Consider the following 21,955-nt stretch of genomic DNA (forward strand, 5'->3'; position numbering starts at 1 on the left):
GGGGTTTCGGCCGGGACTGCGAGCTGCTCCGGCCGCACCAATAGCGATGTGGGGCCGGCGGGCCGCGCGCGCGCTCGGGGGCCGCCAAGCCTCGCGAGACGGGGGCCGTCAGGGGCTGGGCCAACTGTCGCCAGTGGTGGCGGGGTCGCGGCCGGGCGTCATCGTGGGCGCCGTTCGGTGGGTCGCGGAGGCCGACTTTCCGGTCGGCTTGCGTATTTCCCTTAGAGAGCGAAGGCGCGTCAGATGCCCGGCAAGCGGAGTGGTGACTATGAGGACCCACAGAAGGTTAAACGGCCTCGCGGGCGGCCTCCCGGCCCCAAAGCCGGGCTGTCGGCTGCGGCGAGGGCGGCGGTGGTGGAGGCCGCCGCGGCTTGGGCAGCGGCCGAGGCCACCCCAGGCGGCGCGGAGGCCATGGGCATCCTGCTCCCGGGCCAGACAGGAATCAAGAGGAGGCGGAGGGTCATGCCTCTGGAAGACAAGATGAAAATTCTCGAGAAGCTGGAAGAAGGCGTGAGTAACACCGACGTGGGGCGCCTGTTTGGCGTCCACGAGTCAACCGTGCGCACCATTAAGAAAAACGAGAAGGCCATCAGGGCCAGCATGGAGAGTGTTTCGCCCGTCTGCTCCAAGGTGTTGTGCATTCCCCGGGACGTCAACATCGAGAAGATGGAAACCGAGTTAACCTTTTGGGTGGAGGACCAGACCATAGGGGGCCGGCCTCTGACGCTGAAGGCCATCTGCAGCCAGGCCAAACGCATTTACAAGCAGCTGGTGGAAACCACTGGCAACGGCAACCCGGATAAGTTTCATGCGAGCAAGGGATGGTTTGAGAAGTTTAGAAATCGCTACAGCCTGCGAAATTCGAGGTTGATGGGAGAGGAAGAACCGTTAAATGCCCAGTCGGCGCCCAAGTATTCCAAACAACTCCAGAGACTGATCAGGGCCAGGGGCTATGTGCCTCAACAGGTCTTCAATGCCGAGGAGATGAGCCTGTTTTGGAAGTGCATGCCCTCACGTACTTTTAGGGAAAAAGACAAAAATCCCGAAAGCTTAGAGGAAGCCAAGGACAGGATTTCCCTCATTTTTTGTGCCAACGCTGCCGGTGACAAAATGATAAAACCCTTGCTGCTTTATAAAGACCCTAATCCCACTTGTCTTTTGGAAAAAGATAAAAACCGCCTTCCTGTGTTCTGGCGATCACACCCCAAAGTATCACTAACCACTGCCCTCTTTTTGGATTGGTTTCATAATTGTTTTATCCATCAGGCCCGGACTTACTTAATAGAAAAAAATCTTGAGTTCAGAGTGTTGCTAATTCTGGACAGAGGTCCCAATCACCCAGACTCATTATTCTTTGCTCATCCTAACGTTGATATTGTGTTCCTCCCTCTGGAAGGCACTAGCTATCTTCAGCCCTTGGATCAGGGTATAATTGAAGCATTCAGGAGGTATTACACCAAGCATATGTTTGACCACTTTGCTGACTGTATTGAAAAGAACCCTTGTCTTACTTTAAAAGAAACATGGCAACAGTACAACATTGCCGATGCGTTGGTAGTGATAAAAGAGGCAATGGATGATATAAAACCGGCCGCTCTTAATAAAGCCTGGTGGAAACTTTGGGATGATGTTGTGAATGATTATGCATGTTTCCCTAGAGCTAACGAAGAAGTTGCGAAAATCATAGAGTCTGCAAAACGGATGGACTTTAAATTCTTTGACATTGAAGAGGGTGAAATTAACGAACTGCTCAAGTTTCAAGCTTTGGCCATAACTGAGAGAGAATCTGTATCAGTAAATACGGAAGAAGACAAGTCCCCAGAACCAGAGGTTAAGATGAATCTAAGGAAACTGAATGCTGTCTTACGTCAGGCTTCAGACCTCATTGATGCTGCAATTGATATGGATCCGTTCCTCGACCGAAGTTTGGCCTTTAAAAAAGACTTAAATAAATTGTTATATACCTATAAAGAGGTGCAAAAGAACCTTCAGAATAAAGCAAAGGAGTTGAAGGAAGAAAAAGACATGAACAAAGAGGTAGTGTGGATGAAGACGATGGATACAGAATCGGAGTCTGAAGAGGAGTCTGAATCTGAATCCGAGTCGAAATCCGAATCTGAGTCGAAATCCGAATCTGAATCCCATAAAGAGGAGAAGGTAGAGAGAAGGAAAGAGGATAAGAAGCCTCCAGAAGAAGATCCTGGATCCTCAGGCAGTGGCACTGAGACTCTCACTATATCTGAAGAATCTGCCAAAGCCATAAATGCAGAATTGGACTTTTGGAATCTAACCTTGGAACTGAATCTGGAGAGAGTAGACGTGCCTGAACTAAAGGAAGAAGAGAATCCAGAGGCATTTCTTTCCAAATGACAGTTCATCTCTTGCCATTCTTCCCCTGTTGCCCCAACATCTACCTTCATCATGACCATCCTTATCATCACCAGCCACACATCCATATCATTTAGTCATTCAACAAACAGTAATTGAGTAAAAACTCTTTGGGGTCCTGTGCTAAACTTGGGGACATCATCTCAGGAAATCATCTCAGGATCTAAGGTAAATGGTCATTAACAGTGGCTACATTTCTTGTTAATGTAATAGGTATAAAAGATCACAGTCTTGACTTATTGTACTGGACTTTGAATATGAAGTTTTTCTTAGGGCCACAGCTTCATTTTCTCTAACCCAGTTTCCCACAGATACTAAGTTCTTCAATCACAAACAGAGATTTTCTGAGTTAACCATGGTAGTCAGTATGAGTACTTGCTTTTTTGTTTGTTTCAAAGTTTCAGTTTTAAGTAATCTCTGCACCCAACATGGGGCTCAGACTCACAACCCTGAGATCAAGAGTCATATGCTCTGTCTGCCACTGAGCCAGCCAGGAGTCCTGAGACTACTTACTTTTGAAAAGCTGACATGGGCGTACGTGTTCTACAACATTCTTACATGAATTTTCTTTATTCCTCACTGTAGATCTGTGAAGGTATTAGTATCTGGTATTAGGTATAATGTATCTGTGGTATTAGTGCTTCCATGCCCCCCCCCCCCACTACTCAGAGTGTTAATGTAATTGTCCTGAGTCTTCACAGCTAACCATGTTAAGTGTTGAGATCAGGGCTGCAACTCCTTTATTAACGACTTAGTCAGACACTGGTGAGAAGTGTGGGCCTTTAAGAAGTTGGAGTCCCAAGGAATGAGACATACAGTAAACAGATAATGAAAATAAACACAAAGGCTGTGAACCAGCAGCCTGCTGGCCAGATTTGGCTAACAGATGTGTTTTGTTTGTACCCAGCACACAGCAATTTTGAATTGGTTTCCAGCATTTCCACGGCTCCTTAAGGTACAGTTCACATATGATACAGAATCCACCAATGTAAGTGTATAGTGTGTAGAACTTCTAAACATTTGTGTAACCACTTCCACAATCAAGATATAGAACAGTTTCCTTAACTTAAAAAAGTTTACTTGTGGCCTTGTGTACTCAGTCCTTTCCCCTGCCCCAGAGATATCATTTAGATATTAAAATATTTCACATTAAAAAGCTGTATTAAAAAATTGCACATCCTGGCATCAGTGGACTCTGCGTTCGTGAAGGGAACAGTCAGTCATTAGCTTGCTACTTTTTCTTATCTGCTTGCAACTCCGCATCGCTGATGATGTTGAACAAAAGTGTATACAAAGTGCCTTAGGGGAAATGGACTGTGGGTTGAACCCTGAAAAAATCTGCACAAAGCAGCTGGCCAGAAAGATGAATGAGTTCAGAGGGAGAGCAGGTGGGAACAAGAGTATTTTAAGCCAAGGAGGATTAGATGGGAGATCCTGTGAGGAGGAGGGGCTCTGGGGGATAGGAAGGCAGCTGTGGGTGTGGGTGTGCACACCCGTTATGTCTTTGTGTGTTTCACTTGTTTTTGTTGGCAGGGTGGGCCCCTATAAAGTGGAAGAGTTTTGTGTATGTGTATTAGTGTTTGTGTGCCATGGTTTCTGGAAGTTTCATATAGTTAAGAAACTTAGATCTCTATATGTATACATGTGGGGATCTTAATCATTTTGTTGTTGTTGTTAGACTGGGATGGGTAAATTAGTTTCTTCATTTTGCAGGCGTTGTAGGTCAGCATATGGTGTCTGGGTTTTTCGTTTCTAGGAAGAGAATTTCCTAGTGAGAATTACTCCCCCTTTCCCTGCCCCCTCCCCTCTTTCCTCCCGGCCAAGCTGCTGGGGCCTGGCTGGGCTGTGGGGCAGGCAGCAGGTGGTGAGGGGATAGGGCAGTGGAGGCCCTCAGTGCCCGCCCATAAGCTTGCAGCTCAGCTCGAGGCTGCAGTTTGCTACGTCTGTGCTACTGAATTACCAGCGACGCCATGGACAGGCTAGGCTCCCGGTGCCCTCTGCCAGGCTACCTGCGGCCCTCTGTCCTCATATGCCTCCTGGTGAGTGCCCTGTGCCCTGTGAACTCTCGTCCCTAACCCTCCAACCTGGGGGTTGCGGGGAGAAGGTGCATTTCTTTTTTCTGCTCCTGGGATTTTGAGCTGGGAGCAGGCAGGTAGGAGGTGGAAGGGGAAATCCTCCAGGAAAATGTTAATTGGAAGTGGCCACAGAGTGCCACCAGTGGTGTGGTGGTGATGGTTGAGTGGGAGGTGGGAAGAACTGTAGGAGAGCGTCACAAGTCTTGCTGCTCACTTTTCTCTGGCCCTTACATTCCTCATCTGAAAAATTGGCACAAATCAGTAGCTCTTAACCTTTTCGGAACTGTAGGTTTTCTTGATTTGTGTGTGTGTGTGTGTGTGTGTGTGTGTGGAGTATATGAAAATTCTGGATTTGTACAAGGAAAATAGGTAAACACAATGTAGCACTCAATGCCAGAGTATCACAGATTCCTTTAAATTAGGTCAATGATAAGGTTAGAACCACTGGGTGGTTTCTGAGGTCTCCTTTGCCTTAACAGAGGTTGTAAAGTCAGTTAACCTCCTAAAGTTATGTAAATATTACAGGACCGAAAAAAAAAAAAAAAGGCAGCATGAAATAGGAACCAAAAGGATACATAAAATATTTTAAAAGAATGTAAATTAGAAAAAGTCTTTAGTAAAAGGTAAGTATGAAAGTGTTATAAAGACTAAAAATTCTAGTGACTCTTCTTCCGTTATAATGTTTCTGTTGGGGAATATTGTGATGTGTGTATTTTCTGTCAAGTTTTTGTTCATATGTCACAAAATATGTTACAGAATATATTGTAGTCCACCTTTGGTTCCAAACTGGCCTCTCATACTTCCAATACACTGTTGCTAGGTCTACAAACATTTCTCAAACCTCCCAATCAAGGGTGGTCAAGTCTTACACATGTGAAAATGAATGAGACTGAAGAGCTCATGCGCAGTGGGGGACACCTGTGTAAGCAGCTGTCTGTACTTCACTGGGATCAATGGAACAGCAGAAGGATGTGAGCAGCAACCCTGGCCTCTACTTACTAGATGCCAAGAGCATCTCCTCCCTAGTCCTGACAGTCAGAGTTGTCTCCAGACATTGTCAGATGTCCCCGGGGGAGCAAAATTGCTCGAAGTTGAGAACCATTGGAGTATGTGAAGCTGAAGTGACCCCACTAAAACCATTCCTAGACATGCTTACAGCACTTCAAAAAACCCACAGTGGGATGCAGGAGTCTTGGATTCAAGTCTTGGTTCTGTCCCAGAGTTTCTGTATGTTCTGTCTCAGTTACCTTGTTTGTGAAATGAAGGATTATCTTAGATACCTGGGGGCCCATTTACCTCTTAGCATTTTGACTATGAGTTCATATGAGAATCTCAATACATTTTAGGTGAGTTAATAGTTAATCCTATAAGCTCAGTTTTTCACTGATGCCTACTGGCCGGAATGTTCCAGATCTTCCTTAGGAATGACTTTTTTGGTTGGGGGACAGGCCACTGCCCTTTTTGTCCAGAGTCTTTGCTGGAAGATACTTTAGAGTCATTGGAGCATTTCAGTGTTCCAGTATTTTGGTTCTCTGCTCACAGTCAACAGTGGGTGACTCAAAAGCCCTACCTACTTCACTATTTAGTCTTTTTTTTTTTTTTTAAGATTTTATTTATTTATTTGGCAGAAAAAGAGAGCACATAGGTAGGCAGAGCGGCAGGCAGAGGGAGAAGGAGAAGCAGGCACTTGGCTCCCTGCTGAGCAGAGAGCTCGATGTGGGACTCCATCCCAGGACCCTGGGATCATGACCTGAGCTAAAGGCAGACACCTAACCTATTGAGCCACCCAGGTGTCCCCACTATTTAGTCTGTATAGCCACATCTTGCTGGTGTATTATTAATTCACTAGTTTACAAGTATTTATCATGAACCTTCTGTGTGCCGTGAACTCTGCGGGGAGTACAGTGATGAGCAAAGCACGGGGCCTTTCTTTATTGGATCAGTGACTACAAAGTCTTTTTCCTGTCTGGTTTGAACCCATGACAACTCTGAGGTAGGCAGCAGAAGTGTCAGAATGTACATTCTCTAAATAACAATTATAGAAGGGAAAGGAGGTAACTTGTCAAAGGCCACAGGCAGTTAGCAGTACTGGCACTAGGATTTAAATCCTGATCTCTAGTGCTTTTATTTTTTTCTTACAGTCTACCTGAGTTGTCATTTAAAAACACGCATACAATAAAAGCTTCATTGAAAAGCCTGGTTCTTTTGTTCTTGCGTGGTCACTGATTTAGTTCAAAGGACTGGTATTTTGATTTGGAGGTGGTGGAGGTAGTAGGAGGGAATGAGAAACCCAACCCAGACAGGCCTCTAGTCAAACTGAAGCTCCACACGTAAAAACCTCAGGCCCTGCCAAGAAGTAGGAGCCAGGCCCCAGGCAATAATGTGGATGGAATGGGAGGACTGAGGCTTATTTGAGTGAGGCCTGAGCCCTGGGCTGGGAGGCAGGAGAAGCGCACTTCTGTTCAGCCTTGCCTGGGTCACCATGGGCCCCTTGCAAGTTGCCCTCTGTCCTGTTAGTGGCTCCATGATCTCCCCTAAGCAGAGAGCCCTGGAATAGAAGCCATTCTCCAGTTGTTTCCAGTTCCTCTTATTTTAAATGTTTATCATTAAAATAGTAAGAACAATTGTATCTTGAGTGTCTTCTGTTCTCATATTTTCACTGCCATCTTCTTTGCTCAAGATCTTGAGGTCTGTTTCCTGGATCATTGTAGTGGCCTTATAAGTAGACTACCTTCTGGTCACTCCTCTCTCTAACGTTACTCTATCCAGCTTGACCATGTTTATTACTCTCCTACCTAAAAAACCTCCAAAAGCTCCCTATTCCGTGAGTACAAACCCTAAATACCTCTGTCAGACCCTTTTCTTTATAAGGCTAGCCAGTCTTACTTCCCTGTGATGCCATACCTGCAGACTGGATATCTCATGTATCCCTAAATACCTCTTGAGTCTATACATATTATCATTTACTAGGAGTACCTCCCTCTCTACTTGACAACCTACTTACGATTTCAGATCCAGCTTAGATGGTATCTTCTCTTTGAATCTTCTTCTCCCTCAGGTATAGCCTTCCTCTAGGTCCTACCACCTCTCAGTTACAGCAGCACAGGTCACATTACTTTGAATTAGGCTACCTTTTCCACTGGACCCCCCAAAGTACCTCCCCAGGCACAAATGACTGGAGGTGAAATTGACTGGCGGTGAAATTACAAAATCAGTAGATCTTTCATAAATAATCCCCATAGGATAATAGCAGTTCAGTGGATTCTGGTTGCCATTACCTCCGGTTGCAGTTTTATACAGTAAGAATGGATTTCTGCTCATCTAGATGACAATTCCTAATCACGGCTTCACCAACTACAAACTATGTGATCTTGATTTCTGAGCCTCCATTTTCTTGTCACCTGCAAAATGCAGAGGAAAATATTTAGGCACAGAAACTTTGTTTAAGCGCTAAAGCTTGATATTGATACCAAGAATTATTTTGTGAATGGGGGATAGGGATTAAAAAAATAACCCTTAGCCTTGGTTCCAGATGGCTTGAGCTCTGGCAGATCATGACTTGGCCATGTCCCTGCTGACCTGTGCTTTTCTTTTCCTACCGTATAGATCCTGACAACTGCTTTCCTGTCATACCCCATGCTCAGGACCCTTAGCCTGCAGCTCCGTTCAGCTGTCGCTGGCAGCTATGTCTCCGGCACTTACTCCATCGTCTTTGTCAACTGTCCCAATGAGCAAATTGCTAGAGATATTGCCAGGTATGGTGAAGGGGCTCAGGTGCTGCCCCGGGAGGCTGGGGGAGCTCTCAGGATGCTCTACTGTGTCCACTACACAGCTCTTCGCTTGGGGTCATAAGAAGAGCATGGCTGGGGGGCGTCTGGGTGGCTCAGTCGGTTAAGCGTCTGCCTTTGGCTTAGGTCATGATCCCATGGTCCTGGGGTCGAGCCCTGCATGGAGCTCCCTGCTCTGTGGGAAGCCTGCTTCTCCTTTTCCTACTCCCCCTGCTTGTGTTCCCTCTTTCGCTGTGTCTCTGTTAAATAAATAAATCCAACTTTAAAAAAAAAAAAAGTACTGCTGAATGATCCCTCATCAGATCCTGCTGCTGGGCTGGAAAATGTTGAGTGTGCATGAGAGCATTTAAAAGATACAAGGCCCAGAGAGCTAAGCGGCTTGCCCAAGGTGTTAAGGTCAGAGGACGAGGGAGCTCTGCAGGCTGAGAATTTTAGTCCTCAAATTCTTGGCCCAGCTCTCTCTCTTCTCCGTGATACTCTCTTAGCTTGCTCCCGGAGGCGCTCACCATGCAAGTGAAGCGGAGGAGGCTGTTCCATGTATTTGGCAAATTTCTTTCTTTCGTTTCTTTATTTTTGTTTTTCTAGAGATTTGTTTATTTATTTTAGAGAGAAAAAGAGAGTATGTGAGCAGGGGAGGCACAGAGGGAGAGTGAAAGAACCCCAGGCAGTCTCCCTCTTGAGCGTGGAGCCCAGTGGTAGGGCTTGATCCCACATCCCCAAGATCACGACCTGAGCTGAAATCAAGAGTTGGATGATCAACTGGCCGAGCCACCCAGGCGCCCCAGTATTTGGTGAATTTCTCAAAGCAGCTCTGGTGTGGTGCAAAGAGCACTGGCCTTATGACGAGACCAGGGTTTGAGTTTTGGCTGTGCCACTTCCGTAGCTGTGCGACCTCAGGCCACACTTTCTTTCTCAAAGTGTTAGTTTTCTGAGTTACAATATAGGTTAATGCCATTTAGCTCACAGGAGCAATATAAGGGTGAAATGATATGAAGTAGGTACAGTTCTTACCCCAGTAGATTGGGCATAGCAGATGCTCACTAAGTGTTTGTTGTATCTGAATGTCCCCCCTCACTCCTTTTTATAGATGTGATTTTGAAGAGGGTTAGTGGGTCTGGAGGGTGAAAGACTTGCCTTCCTCTTTAACTCGGCCATCTTGAAATTTGATGGTAGACTAAGTTATGGTGTTTTAAAATGTTGAATCTGGTCTTTGGGGACACACAGCTTCCAAATTCTTGGTCACAGATTAACCTTGCAATTTATTCCATTTTTCTCCCCCCAGCCAGAATGTCTGTTTTTCCATCATTAATATTACATTTGGAGACTAGCACTTGTCTGAAAGAACCCATGGTTATTCCAGAAATATGGCCATAATATTTAGCAGCTAGGAATTGAAATCCCTTTGATGTTTCTGGTATAACTCGGGTTATGTGCTAAACTGTTTGGGTCAGCCACTCCGAGTCCGATGTGCAACATCAGATGATATCTGTGAGGTGGGGTATTGGGAGGTAATGACTGGAGCCTAACTAGTCAAAAGGCCAGTTCAGTAATGGATCTGTGTCTCCCTGGGGAGAGGTCTTTATTGCCTTCTTGCATCCAAGGTTCTGACGCAAGTCAGAATAATAAGTCGGGGCGCCTGGGTGGCTCAGTGGGTTAAGCCTGCCTTCGGCTCAGGTCATGATCTCAGAGTCCTGGGATTGAATCCTGCATCGGGCTCTCTGCTCGGCAGGGAGCCTGCTTCCTCCTCTCTCTGCCTGCATCTCTGCCTGCTTCTCTACCTACTTGTGATCTCTGTCTGTCAAATAAATAAATAAAATCTTAAAAAAAAAAAAGAATAATAAGTCAGGTGTTTATCGAGGTCTCATTCTTGGTAGGTAATGCTTTTGGTCTCTGATAGGCTTTAGGAGTTTCTTAGTGTTCAGCTATTGATTTGGTAAATATTCTCTATATTTTCTGTGTCCTTCTGTGTCTGTTTAACTGGAACTCCTAGTTAGGTAGATGCTGACTTTGTTCTCTGGGACTGAACTTTTATATTTTTCTGTTTCTTTATTCTGCATGCTGGGAGAATTTTGGAGTAGTCTTTCCTTTGTTTGTCAGCTGTTTTGCTATTCAGCCCTCCTATTTTTGTTTGTTTGTTTGTTTGTTTAAACAATTATAACTTTTAAAAAAAAAGATTTTATTTATTTATTTGACAGACAGAGATGACAAGTAGGCAGAGAGGCAGGCAGAGGGGAGGAAGCAGGCTCCCGGCTGAGCAGAGAGCCCGATGCGGGGCTCGATCCCAGGACCCTGGGATCATGACCTGAGCCAAGGGCAGAGGCTTTAACCCACTGAGCCACCCAGGCGCCCCACCACAATTATAATTTTTTAAAATAGTTTTTTTTTTTTTTTTTTTTTTTAATTGATTTCCTTTTTGAGATTTCTGACTGTTTTTTTAATAACCAACTGCTCTTATTTTATAATTGTCTGATCATATTTAATGGATGTAATAACCTTGCCTTATCTCTCTATGGATATTAATTATACTTAATGTATTTTAAATTTTTTTCCAGCTTTATTGACCCACTATTGACCTATAACATTGTATAAATTTGAGTTGTACACCATGATACTTTATATAAATATATATTGCTAAATGATTACCACAGAAAGGTTAGCTGTTACCAAACCAGTGACCACAGACCTTTGTGTGTGTGTGGTGAAAACTTTGAAGATTTGCTCTCAGCAACTTTCAAGTATACATAATTATACTTATTTTAAAATTTTGGCTTTGAATGTTCTCTTAACTGATTCTTTTATGTAAATTCTTCTGTTCAGTTTTTGTCTCTCTCGGTTATTGATCTTCCTCTGTTCTTTGTGACTAATTGGGACCTCTCTCATCTTCTCAGTCATGCTTGTTAGGCGGTGCAGAAGGGCTGCCAGGTATTGGCATTAGGCAGCACCGTCTTCAGTGTGAGTCCGGGCGGGGGGCCCTCGCAACTGCTCTGCTGGCACACTTAGCGATCCTGCCTGGCGACAGACACTCCATTACTGGCGCCTGGGCTCTGGGAGATTTCAGGGGTCCACCTGCTCCGGCCATGGCATCCCAGCTACTCACTTGGATGGTTGCCTCCATGTTCCTCCCTGCTCTGGTTTCGTCACCTCCAGACGGGGACCATCGCTCTCATCTGTGGCAGTTGGCCTGCATGCTCCCCCTCAGGTCTCAGGGTGGTCTTTTCTCCTTGGGGGCTTCCTCGCCGTCGCTGGTACATAAGGCGTTCTTACTGTGTGCTGGCAGGCCTGAGCAGTGAGCATTTCCTGTTGTTTCTAGGGTTTGCTGTCAAAGTGGCTGCGGCATCGGTTTGGTCCACACACTTAGCCTGCAGGTCTGAAGTGGAGCCTTTAGGGATGTGGCTGTGGAGCTCTCTGTGTTTTGTTCAGTGTTTTTTTCTTGGTGGTTTCAATAGAAAAGAGGCAGACAGGTTTAGTTGCCAAGATTTCTAGGAGAATAAATGGTACATGATGGGGAGGGCCTCACGAACAGGAGCAGGCAGGAACCCCAGCTTAGCCACAGAACCAGCACCGAGGCCGGGTTCCTCAGCTCCGGGCCGGCGGTCTGTCTTCTGTAGTGTTCTTTTGAGTTTAGTCTGCTGCCTCTCAGTTCTGGGTCAGTTCAGTTCTGGTTCCTGGTTCATTGAAAGACACATTCTTAGCTAGAAAAAATAACTAGAAACATTTCTTACTGGAGCCAGAGTGAAAATTCTGAGTGTTGAATCAGAAGACCTGGATTGTAGGGTCCTTTCTGCTGCCAACTGCACGTACGACCTTAGGCAAGTCTTCCTTCTCTGGGCTTCCATCTCCTGTGTATAGGGGGAAGTGGATTAGATCAGGCCTGTAGCTCACTAAATAAGCAACGTGGGCTGCAGTGTCATGAGGGCGGGTGATGGTGGAAAGCAGCGCAGCCCTGATGCTCCCTGTGAATTGGGAGGAAGGAGAGCGGTGGGAACTGTGTGGACCTGAGAAGCGGATGTCACGCCTCAAGGGAGTAGCCACTGCTCAGCTCTAGCTAAATGTGACCTTGTCAGACTGTAGTTCTAATGTTACAAGACTTACTTTCTGGTGAGAAGAAAGATAATCTGTATTTTTTTAGTGTAAAATATCCTAATAGTAAACATTAGTAACAAAGTCAAGATTTTTTAAAATGCTGTAAGAGCCAAACCGTGTCTGTGGTCTGTGATTCACTAGTGTGTGGCAGTTTCTGTGTAGTCTTGGCAGTTTCTCGAGGCCCTAACAGTTCCATGTGTCTCTGTCGTCTGTTCTCAGATGAGAATGAGGGCTCCAGCTCCCATCTGGAATTCACTGTGTGTCTTGGGTGTGTGTGTGTGTGTGTGTGTGTGTGTGTGTGTTATCAGCTAATGTACCTTTTTGCTATCTTGTTCTCTGGTTTTATTTTTGTTTTTGTTTTGGGTTGTTTTTGGCCATAGGGTCTTTTTGAATAACACAGTCCTCCATATTTCTACAGTCTTTTTTATCTATGGACAGGCTGCTGTGACCAGTCACTCAGGAGTTTACATTCTGGGCCTTGGAGGCAAAGGGATTACACTCCCTGTGTTTCCTTGCCATCTTCAGGAGCAATAAAATGTAATTTCTCAGTGGACAATTGAGTGAGTAAGACTCGCCACAGTTGCTTAAACAGATTTGTGCCATGTGCCTCTCCTTACAGTCAGGGGTTTATTTAGCTCTGGAACTTTCTAGGGGAATGCCACATTAATGTGGAGCCTTAAATAGAGCACCATTGAGCCTGGAACTCTTGGAAGAGAAAGTAGGTCAGTTCTCTTGGCAGCAGCTGAAGATAGGAGAGATTGGTGAGCAGGGCTCCAAAGAAGTTTATCTGGCAGGGTCCAAGCACTTCAGAGCACAGAGACTGGTCCCCCTTGGTGGCCCAAGACCCGAGAAAGGGTTGTCAGGGCCTGCCTGATTCTGAGGGCTTCTGGCTTTGATGCTTGGGAATGCTTCTTTGCATCAATGATTTGGCGGTGCTCCTGTTTCTGTGACGCCTGCGCTGATTCGGGCACATCTGATTGTGTTCCCTGGGGCTCCTCACGGGAATCAGAACTTCAGACCAGGAGCTCCAGCCCGTGGTCTGTCCAAAAAATCTTAGAGGTCTGCAAAGTGATGACTGTGCTCTTAGGGCTCTGCTAGAAACGTTTACATTAAAAAAGGTGAATAGAGCCTATATTTTCCAAACACAAGGTATGTTTGTTGTGGTTGTTGTTGTTTGCTCTTACTTGGAGTTATAGCTGTTCTGTGTGGTCACGTGAGTATCTACAGATCAGAAGCAGTGAGTGTCAGCCTGTCAACAATGGCCTCAGGGACTCTTCTGGTAAAAGCAGAAGATGGTGGTAGAATAAAATGACTGTGGAAGGGTTGGAAACCACTGACCGAACTGATCCTGTTGTAGTACAGCAGGAAGGTCAGCTTAAGTGAGGGGGACATGGGTGCTCAAATACTTATTCTTGGAATGAAAGAAAGAACGTGGTTAAATTCACACCGCCATCCACTGCAGGGTGAGGAGTGGAATCCAGGTCTTGCGTCCAGTGTTGACCAGCTTCCCTTCCGCAACCAGCCTGGGCCTATCCCTCAGACTGCTTCGCCATAGCAGCTCCCTTCCTTTTCTCCCGAACCCAGGGAAGGATTTATAAAACTGTGCTTTCTTTAGAAGTTCTGGGCTTGTTGGTTATGGAGTGTGTTGGTTCGAGGGGGAAGAGGCACTCTAAATGGTTCTCTACTTAGACTCTGGTTTCCTGGGTAATTCCCCTAACTCCTGTCCCTTGTCCCTGTTCTTAAGATGTTGGGTACTCAGTCTGGTGACGGTGACTGTGTCTGTTTGCTTTAGGGCTAGCCTGGATAAGAAGCTGGCTGCCTCTGTGAACATCCTGCCCAAGGCATCCTCACTGTGAGTTTTGCTATGGCCTGTGGGGGTGCTAGGTCAGGTCCTGGCTGGTGGAAAGAGCATTCAGCTCCTGGGAAATTGTCAAAGAACAACTCAAAGATATTTGTTTAACGCTAATTTGTATTCAGAGGAAGTCACCTAGTGGATTTCTGTCACCTAACAAAAGCAAAAATGGTCTGTGCATGGAGAAGGGCGGGAAAAGAGCTATAGTTTAAGAACAGTGAACCTTGTTTGCACTTTCTTTGTTTAAATTAGTTAGCTTGCTGTTAGGAAAGAAGCCGGACTGGGCATTCCATCCCTGAGTAATCCTGTGAGGGATATCAAAGAAAATAATTCCCACTGCATTTGAATTATCTGGAAAAGTCTGAAGGGTTGGCTTATGTGACAAGCTGTTTCTGTGTTGTCTGCCTTTCATTTCTTTAACACCCTCACCTGAGTTAATTCTGGTCTGTTCCATCTTCCTCATCAAAATATGTTCCCAGTACTAGTTGTGCAGGATTTGTCTTGTGCCTTGATGTCTCCCATCAGCCTGTTTCTCATCTCCTTCCTCCCCCTGTTGTTGGGGTTGGGGGCAGTGAGGAGAGAGAAATAATATCTACTCTGAAGGTCGAAACAGAAAAGTGCTCTATAATGGAAGTTCCCTCCACACCCCTCTCCCAACAATGTCATGGCCTCAGGGACTCACATCATCTAGAGCTGTAATTCCCAAATTTGGCTGTGTTTTAGATTCTTGAGCTCCATTCTAGATCTGCTGTATCATTCTTCCGAGGGTGGGGCTTAGGTCACCGAATTTTTAGAAAATTCTGTAGGTGATTCACATGAAGCCAGCCTGGGAACCAGTGCTTGGGAACTAGAACAGAATTTCAGCCTCACCTTCCCTTTGTATGTCCTTCCTTTTTATAATTGACCCCTTCACTATAGCACCTGTGGCCTAGGTCATTACAGCCTCGCCCTGAGTCAGTGTAGATATTTTCAGGCCAAATTTCTTTCCCTTCCTTTGATACTGTTGTTGTACTCTTTTCTGAACATCATTACTGACTTTGTTTTTTTAACTTTTGGACCTGTTTCTATATGTTATAAAGCTCACTTGTCCCCTGAAGCCTCCTGTGGTTTTTCCCCCCCTCCTGTGCTTTTTTAATTCTCCATTTGTGGGCACCCCACTTTGAAGGTAAATAATAAATGCAGCATTAGTCCAAAGGATAGGAGTGGCCTAGAAGCCAGAAGCTTAGGATGAGCATAGAAAGAGTTGAAGGGGTGCCTGAGTGGCACAGTCGGTTAAGTGTCCGACTCTTGGCTTCAGTTCAGATCGTGATCTCAGGGTTGTGAGATGGAGCCCTGTGTTGGGTTCCATGCTTAGTGTGGAGTATGCTTGAGACTCTCTCTTATTCAGATAAATAAATAAAAATAAAACTCAAAGGGCTGGAGAAGCCCAGGTTGGAGGAGAGATAACATAGGAGTTTCTGCAGGGCTGCCCTGAGGTGGCTCTTCATGTGGAAGTTGGGGAAGACGACTGGGTGGCAGGTGTTGGCATTCCATAAAGAAAACCATGTCTCATGTGAAAGCCTGTAAGGTAGAGCGATGGGTTTCTTCAAGAGATGGTGAGCCTCTCACCCCCAGGAATGTTTAGGCAGCTGCTGGGAGCATGCATTAGAATGGTTAGACTAGATGACCTTCAGGGACTTTGGCCAATTCCAGACATTTTAATGTGGGTTTGGGAAGATTTTTTTTTTTTTTAAGATTTTATTTATTTACCTGACAGAGATCACAAGTAGGCAGAGGCAGGCAGAGAGAGAGGAGGAAGCAGGTTCCCCGCTGAGCAGAGAGCCCTATGCAGGGCTCGATCCCAAGACCCTGAAATCATGACTTGAGCCAAAGGCAGAGGCTTAACCCTCTGAGCCACCCAGGCACCCCGGGTTTGGGAAGATTTTAAAGTTTCCACCTTGAGGGTGCCTGGGTGGCTCAGTTGTTAAGTGGCTGCCTTTGGCTCAGGTCAGGGTCCCAGGGTTCTGGGATCAAGGCCCACCGTGGGCTCCCTGCTCAGCGGAAAGCCTGCTTCTCCCTCTCCCACTCCCCCTGCTTGTGTTCCCTCTCTCTCTGTCAAATAAATAAATCTTTAAAAGAAAAAAAAGTTTCCACCTTGGTAAGTCACCTGATTGGGCCAGATTTGGCATCCTGCTGGGCTCATCTTGTGAGCACCGTAATTTTTTTTCTCTTCTCCAGGTACTTTTGGAATGGAGAAATCGAAGAAGCCACTGAGATCCTGTTGGTGAGTGAGGATGGGGGGGTTGGTGCCTTAATAGGGGAAGAGTGAGACCAAGGCCTTTTCTCAGGTTCCAGTTAAAATTAGCAAAGATCAAGCAGTTGAGGTTCTTGCCCCATATCAGATACCCTAAGCCAATTTGCGAATGCACCCGTGCCTGGTCACCTGGAGGAGTGTTGTTTCCTGAGTGGCCAGATGACTCAGCAGCTGCATGACTGGGGCTAAGGTCCTCCCTAAAGCAGGGTTTTTTTTTTTTTTTTTTTTTTCTTTTACAGCTAATAAAAACAAAGACTTCCAAGGTCCACGCGCTGTCCAGCTATATCAGGTAATTCTGGCATCTCTTCTCAGCCAGGGATGTACTGGGGACTAAGTGAAGGAGCTTGAGAAGCAGGAGACCTAGAGCCTAGTCACCCACCTCCCACATGACCCTGGGCATGTCCTGTCCCTGTAAAATGAGAGGCTAGAATGAATTAGTTGAGACTGGTTCTGAAAATTTTGGTCTCAGGATCCTGGTATACATTTAAAAATCATCAAGGACCCAGAGGAGCTTTGTTTACGTGGGTTATGTTAAAGTTTATTGTATTAGAAATTTAAATTGAGAAATTAAAAAAATTTTTTTAGTTCCTTTAAAATAATAGCAATAGGGGCACCTGCATGGGTCAGTCAGTGAAGCACCCAGCTCTGGATTTTGACTCAGGTCATGATCTCAGGATCCTGGGATCGAGCCCTACATCAGGCTCTGTGCTGGGCATGAAGCCTGCTTAAGATTCTCTTTCTCCCTCTGCCTCTCATCCCCCGCAAAATAAAACAAACATACGTTGCTATGTGTCCCTAAAATAAGAAAATGCATTATCCCCAGTCACTGGATAGGATTACCCCAACTCCCAAAAGTTTATGTGCACGTGTGTCGTGATTTACTAAGTAAGCTGCCTCATGAGAACTGGACAGTGCCTCTTTCACGGGAAAGGAAGGAGCGGATTATCACCCCCATTTTTCAGATGAGGGACTGAGGCCCAAGGCTTTATATATCTTCGGTCTGGGAAGTGAAGAGAACTCACACTGTGGGTTGAGGGCCAGATGAAAGAAATGGAGAGAAAGGAGAGATCCCTGTGGGTTTGGATGGTCAAGGAAGATCCCTTGGAGAAGATCAGTGGTTAAGTTGGGCCTTGAGCGATAGATAGGCTTTTAAGTGATCAACAGAACTTTCTAGATGGAGAAGAGCATCCAGAGGTGTAGGGGAGGGAGGGTTGCTTGGGGAAGGCACAGTGATGAGTGTGGGAGAGTAATGAAGGCGGTAAGTGACATTTAACGAGGGCACGCAAGGCTGGTCAGCATCTGGGTGAGCGCGTCCTGTGCGTGCCTCACCGCGCTTAATTCTCGGCAGGCTAGTCACGGAGGGACATTTTATCTCCTCTTTTGTAGGGCCTTTGGAGGAATTAAGGGATCTGTTCATAGTTCCAAAGCTATGAGGGGCAGACTTAGAATTTGAACCCATGACCGTGAGACTCTAAAGCCACCCGACCCAACTCCTCACTTGTTGACAGGTGGGAAGCAGGCTCCAGAGCAGTGGGCCACGGTGCCGGGTGGGTGTCTGTGGCAGATCGCAGAGCAGCTCCCGTGAGGCTCTCCAGTCGGGTCTAATTGCAAAGGCTGATTCCAATGCTCATCACTCACAGGCCTCTGCTTTCTTTCCAAAGGTTGGTGCATCCTTTTGAAATCCCAGAAGTCTTCAGTCTTCCCATGGACCAAGGAGACGTCCACTATTTCAAGTGGCTGGAGGAGGGCGTGGAGGAGGACTGAGGGCGGCGGGGCTTTCGTGTCTCCTGATGGCTGCCTCTAGCCTGCAGCAGCTGTGCTCTGGGGAAGGGAGGCCACTCTCTGCTTCCTAGCGCCCCTGGATTCTGAGTTTTTGCCAGCATGGAAGAACTAAGGGACTTGAGCTGAAGGTCTGAGCCCCTGAAGCTGGAAGAAGAGGCTGGGTTGGTTGGGACAAGCAAGAACTCAGTGGAATTTGTCTCAAGTGCTTCAGGCTTAAAGGTGGCCGGGGGCGGGTGGGAAGGCAAGCACAGCTATGTGGGGAGGCCAAGGGGAGGTGGCGCTCAGGGTGAGGTTTGTCGTCTGCTCCTTCCGTCACTGGGCCTACCTAAGTGTCCAGGATGCATGGACTCTCCTGCTTCTCAGGAGGAGAAGCCTGGTGACCTGTTCACCCGAAGTGTGTGGGAGGAGTGTCGCCTTCTAGGGGAACTGGCAAGCGCTTTAGCCAAAAGGATGAATTGCTAATGGTAGAAATTCAGGGACAAGCAGGATTATTTCTTGCAACTAAAGATGCTCTTTGTTATTCCTGAGTCCCGAGGGGCTTCATGAGTGTGGGTAGGACTGGGGAATATTAGGTATTAGACACAGCCCCATGGCTTAGAAGCAGGTCTAGACTCCCCCATAGCCTGAATGTGACAGGTATCTGAAGGTTCTGGTACCTTGCTCTTTGGAGACATAGGTTCTGAGCCCACGGTACTAACCTTGTCACATGAGTGTTGAAACTGAGCATCCTAAAGTGGAAGGCCCCCTGGAGACCTGCCTGACCAGTGTTTTCCAGACTTGTTCCCTTGGGCCTTAGGGGTTGGTGGAAGGTATCCTGGGTGCTTCCTGGGTGGGGGCAAGGGTATGAGGTTCCCCACCCGTATCTCAACCTCCTCACCCATACCTCAACTACCTTTCATCGTTTTTATATATTAAGCTCCCTTGTAAGATTTTTGTTTTTTGTTTTTGTTTAAATTTTCTTGGTTAAAAGCTAGTAAACCAGTGGTCTAAACCAGTCTCCCATTTTATAGATTACCAAAGGGAATTGGAACTGCACTGAGGTCCAGCAAGGGGGTGGCGTGTTGCGTTAAGGATGGGAAGATCAAGACTGCTCACCCCGTGTCTGGTACTTCTCTGCCTGCTCCTGGGTCTCAGGTGGAAGAGGGCAGAGAAGGCAGGGCCTGTTGGGGTGAGAAGAAAGACTTGAGCTAAGCCTCCTCCATGAATCTGTCAACAAGGTAACCTTGCTCTCGGGAGACGCAGGGGCAGTTTGGATGGGAGTCCACAGACCTCTGTGGAATCCTGGGTCTTCCCAGAGGGAAGGGTATTTATTGCCAGGCTGTAGTTCTGACTTGTCCCGTACTTCTTAAACCTAAGTTCCTCCAAATACAAAATGGAGGCCCTCCCAGGGCCCTTCTGTGAAGCCCTTATTGGGACTTAAGGCTGATGCTATTCCAAAGATCCAGAGGATCCTTTTTTGATAGCCAGTGGGGATTTTGGAGCTGCCTCAGGAGGACAGAGAATGATAATGGTGATGTCCATTTTTACAACAGATGTTTCTGATACACGGGAAAATCTTAAACCTTAGTGAAAATGCTTTGGGGGCCACAGAGGGATTGCCTCTCTTGCTTTCGGGTTAGAGCCCAGATTCCTGGTCTGGCCTTCAAGGCCCTTCATAGTCTTGCCTCACTTCACTTTTTCCATCTTCACCTTCCACTTCTCCATGCCCACGCTGGCAAGGAGATGGCTCCAATGTGCTGTGTGAAGTGATTCCTGTGTTCAGGCCTCCCCTCGACCCGGAGTGCCTCCTGCATGAATGCCTGGGAAATGTGGCTGCTCCTTGTGAGGCCGGCTCCCCCGCTTGGAAGGAAGCTCTCCGGCCTCGGTGTCCCCGTTACCCTCGTGTATCATAGTCAGCCTCCTGTTTCTAGATCGTGAGCTGCTCGAGGTCAAGGGCATGTCTCAATCTATTTGATCTCTCACACAGGATTTGGCTAGTGTGTCCCAAATTGATGTTTCAAGGATTTGAATAAAGCTTTCTCTGTAGCCCACAGCTACTAATTTATGGAATTGGCAAAACCCGGCATTTTTTCTTTGAACTTCCTTAAAGTGGGACTAATTCCAAAGGAGATTTTTCTATTTCTGGCCTTCACCAGGCCATTTTCTGTGCTATGCACAGAAAACTGCTTCTCGGTGAACTTCCTCTGCCTCAGTGTCACAGCTGGCTACAGGAAATGGGAGAGGAGAGGACAAATGTCCGCTCTCTGCCTAGTGCTCTCCTAGATTCTCCTCATTATTTTATCCTTCTAATTCAGTGTTCTCAGCTGGTAACTGACTTTTGAGATCAGAGAGCATGACACTTAAAATACTTGGCTGAGCTAGGCTGTGAACCCACGTGTCCAGTTCTTGATCTGACGCTCTTACGGTCTCCTTCAGAGAGGTTGGACATATCCCTTTATAGGCCAAACAACTAGAGAGCCTACTGTAGCCAACTCTAAATGAAGGGTTATTGGGTCCAAAAACATCCATGCAGTAAGTTGGTCTGGCACTTAAAAATATATGGTATTGTTTCCTTCTCCCCACAGATCTGGAGGTTGATGACAGGATCTAATTCTGTAGATGAGGGAACAGATCTAGGGGAGTTCAGTGATTTTTCCCATCCGCGTGACTCCCAGCTTACTTACCCTAGACCACACTGTCCCCGCAGAGTGCTGCTGTGGGCTGGGCTCGGCCCTAGACTAGCAGCTTCATACAGGAACGCCTTCCCAGCATTTCTCAGGAAAAGTCTGTTTTGAATCCAGACTCTCCAGAAAAAATCACTTGAGAAAATGAGAAAAAAATATTAAAATTATCTGTGAATACTAAAGCTTTAAAGCATAGAGATGTTAACTGGCTTGAAGAAATCATCAGATTAAAAATAAAGAGCAGGAAACACCAGCGTGCAGAGTTGAGGGAGAAAGGAACTAGGATGGGAGCGCAGGGGAGAAATGAGTCAGTCTTGGATTGTTGCTGTGTCCCAGGTGTGTCTGTCTAGCTGTGTCTGCTGCAAACTGTGAGTTATTTTTGCAGATAACTTTATGCACATAGTATACTTTAAACAAATTCTGTGAGCTTTGTTTGAAGACACTAACTTTGGAAGCAAAATAAATTTTAAATTTAAATAAATTTTGACACATGATTTTGTGTATTCTTAACCTTGCTAGGATATTGGAATATTCTTTGAATACTATCTGATAACGTTCCCTGGCATTTTCCAGTGTTTAAATATTCCCTACAGGCTACAGTTCTTTGTAAATACTACTGAGCTTAAAACTCCTATTGGTTAAAATTTTTTGAGGTATGTATAATGGAGAAAATATGAAAAATGTTTCAAGTATTTTAAGAATAACTTGTGATTTAGGGAATTTCTGAGAATTCTAATTTCTTGCTCCTAAGCTCTGAAGGTAAATGTTTGTCGTAAATCTGGATCAGTAATCTTGACCACAAAGAACCAGGCTTTCTTCACCCCGAGAAGGACCACTGATCCGAGGAGGTCTGTACGGCTGTTCACTTTGGAACATGGACTGGAACTCAGGTCTCCTGAGACTGCAGACCAGTCATTTTTCATTCCATTATAGTGATTTCAGTCCAAAGAATCATCCCACCCCCTCACCCAATCCTGGCTCCAGCTGTGATTTTGTTCTAAGGGCAGTTAAAAGTCGAAAGCAGAAAGCAG

General features: G+C 46.2%; 2 protein-coding genes across 5 annotated transcripts; both read left to right on the forward strand.

The window, feature by feature from the left end:
- Window positions 1-3,563, forward strand: LOC309846181 (tigger transposable element-derived protein 1-like). The gene is made up of 2 exons (XM_082694996.1): window positions 1-2,556; window positions 3,296-3,563. Exon 1 carries the CDS (start codon window positions 244-246, stop codon window positions 2,368-2,370), a length of 2,127 nt encoding a protein of 708 aa, XP_082551122.1. The 5' UTR covers window positions 1-243; the 3' UTR covers window positions 2,371-2,556; window positions 3,296-3,563.
- Window positions 3,564-4,245: 682 nt separating this feature from the next.
- LOC309846185 (protein CutA homolog) lies at window positions 4,246-21,415 on the forward strand. 4 transcript variants are annotated; one of them, XM_082695003.1, is made up of 6 exons: window positions 4,246-4,427; window positions 8,070-8,218; window positions 14,127-14,186; window positions 16,404-16,449; window positions 16,719-16,768; window positions 18,141-21,415. In XM_082695003.1, the coding sequence occupies exons 1-6, from the start codon at window positions 4,359-4,361 to the stop codon at window positions 18,241-18,243; spliced, it is 477 nt and encodes a 158-aa protein (XP_082551129.1). In that variant the 5' UTR covers window positions 4,246-4,358; the 3' UTR covers window positions 18,244-21,415. The 4 variants fall into 4 exon arrangements, with proteins under 4 accessions (XP_082551129.1, XP_082551127.1, XP_082551130.1 ...); XM_082695001.1 differs by having other exon boundaries at window positions 19,272-19,584; XM_082695004.1 differs by lacking the exon at window positions 14,127-14,186.
- Window positions 21,416-21,955: the final 540 nt, after the last annotated feature.

This window comes from Mustela nivalis (genome assembly GCF_964662115.1).
Source record: "Mustela nivalis genome assembly, chromosome: 13".
Taxonomy (NCBI): Eukaryota; Metazoa; Chordata; class Mammalia; order Carnivora; family Mustelidae; genus Mustela; species Mustela nivalis.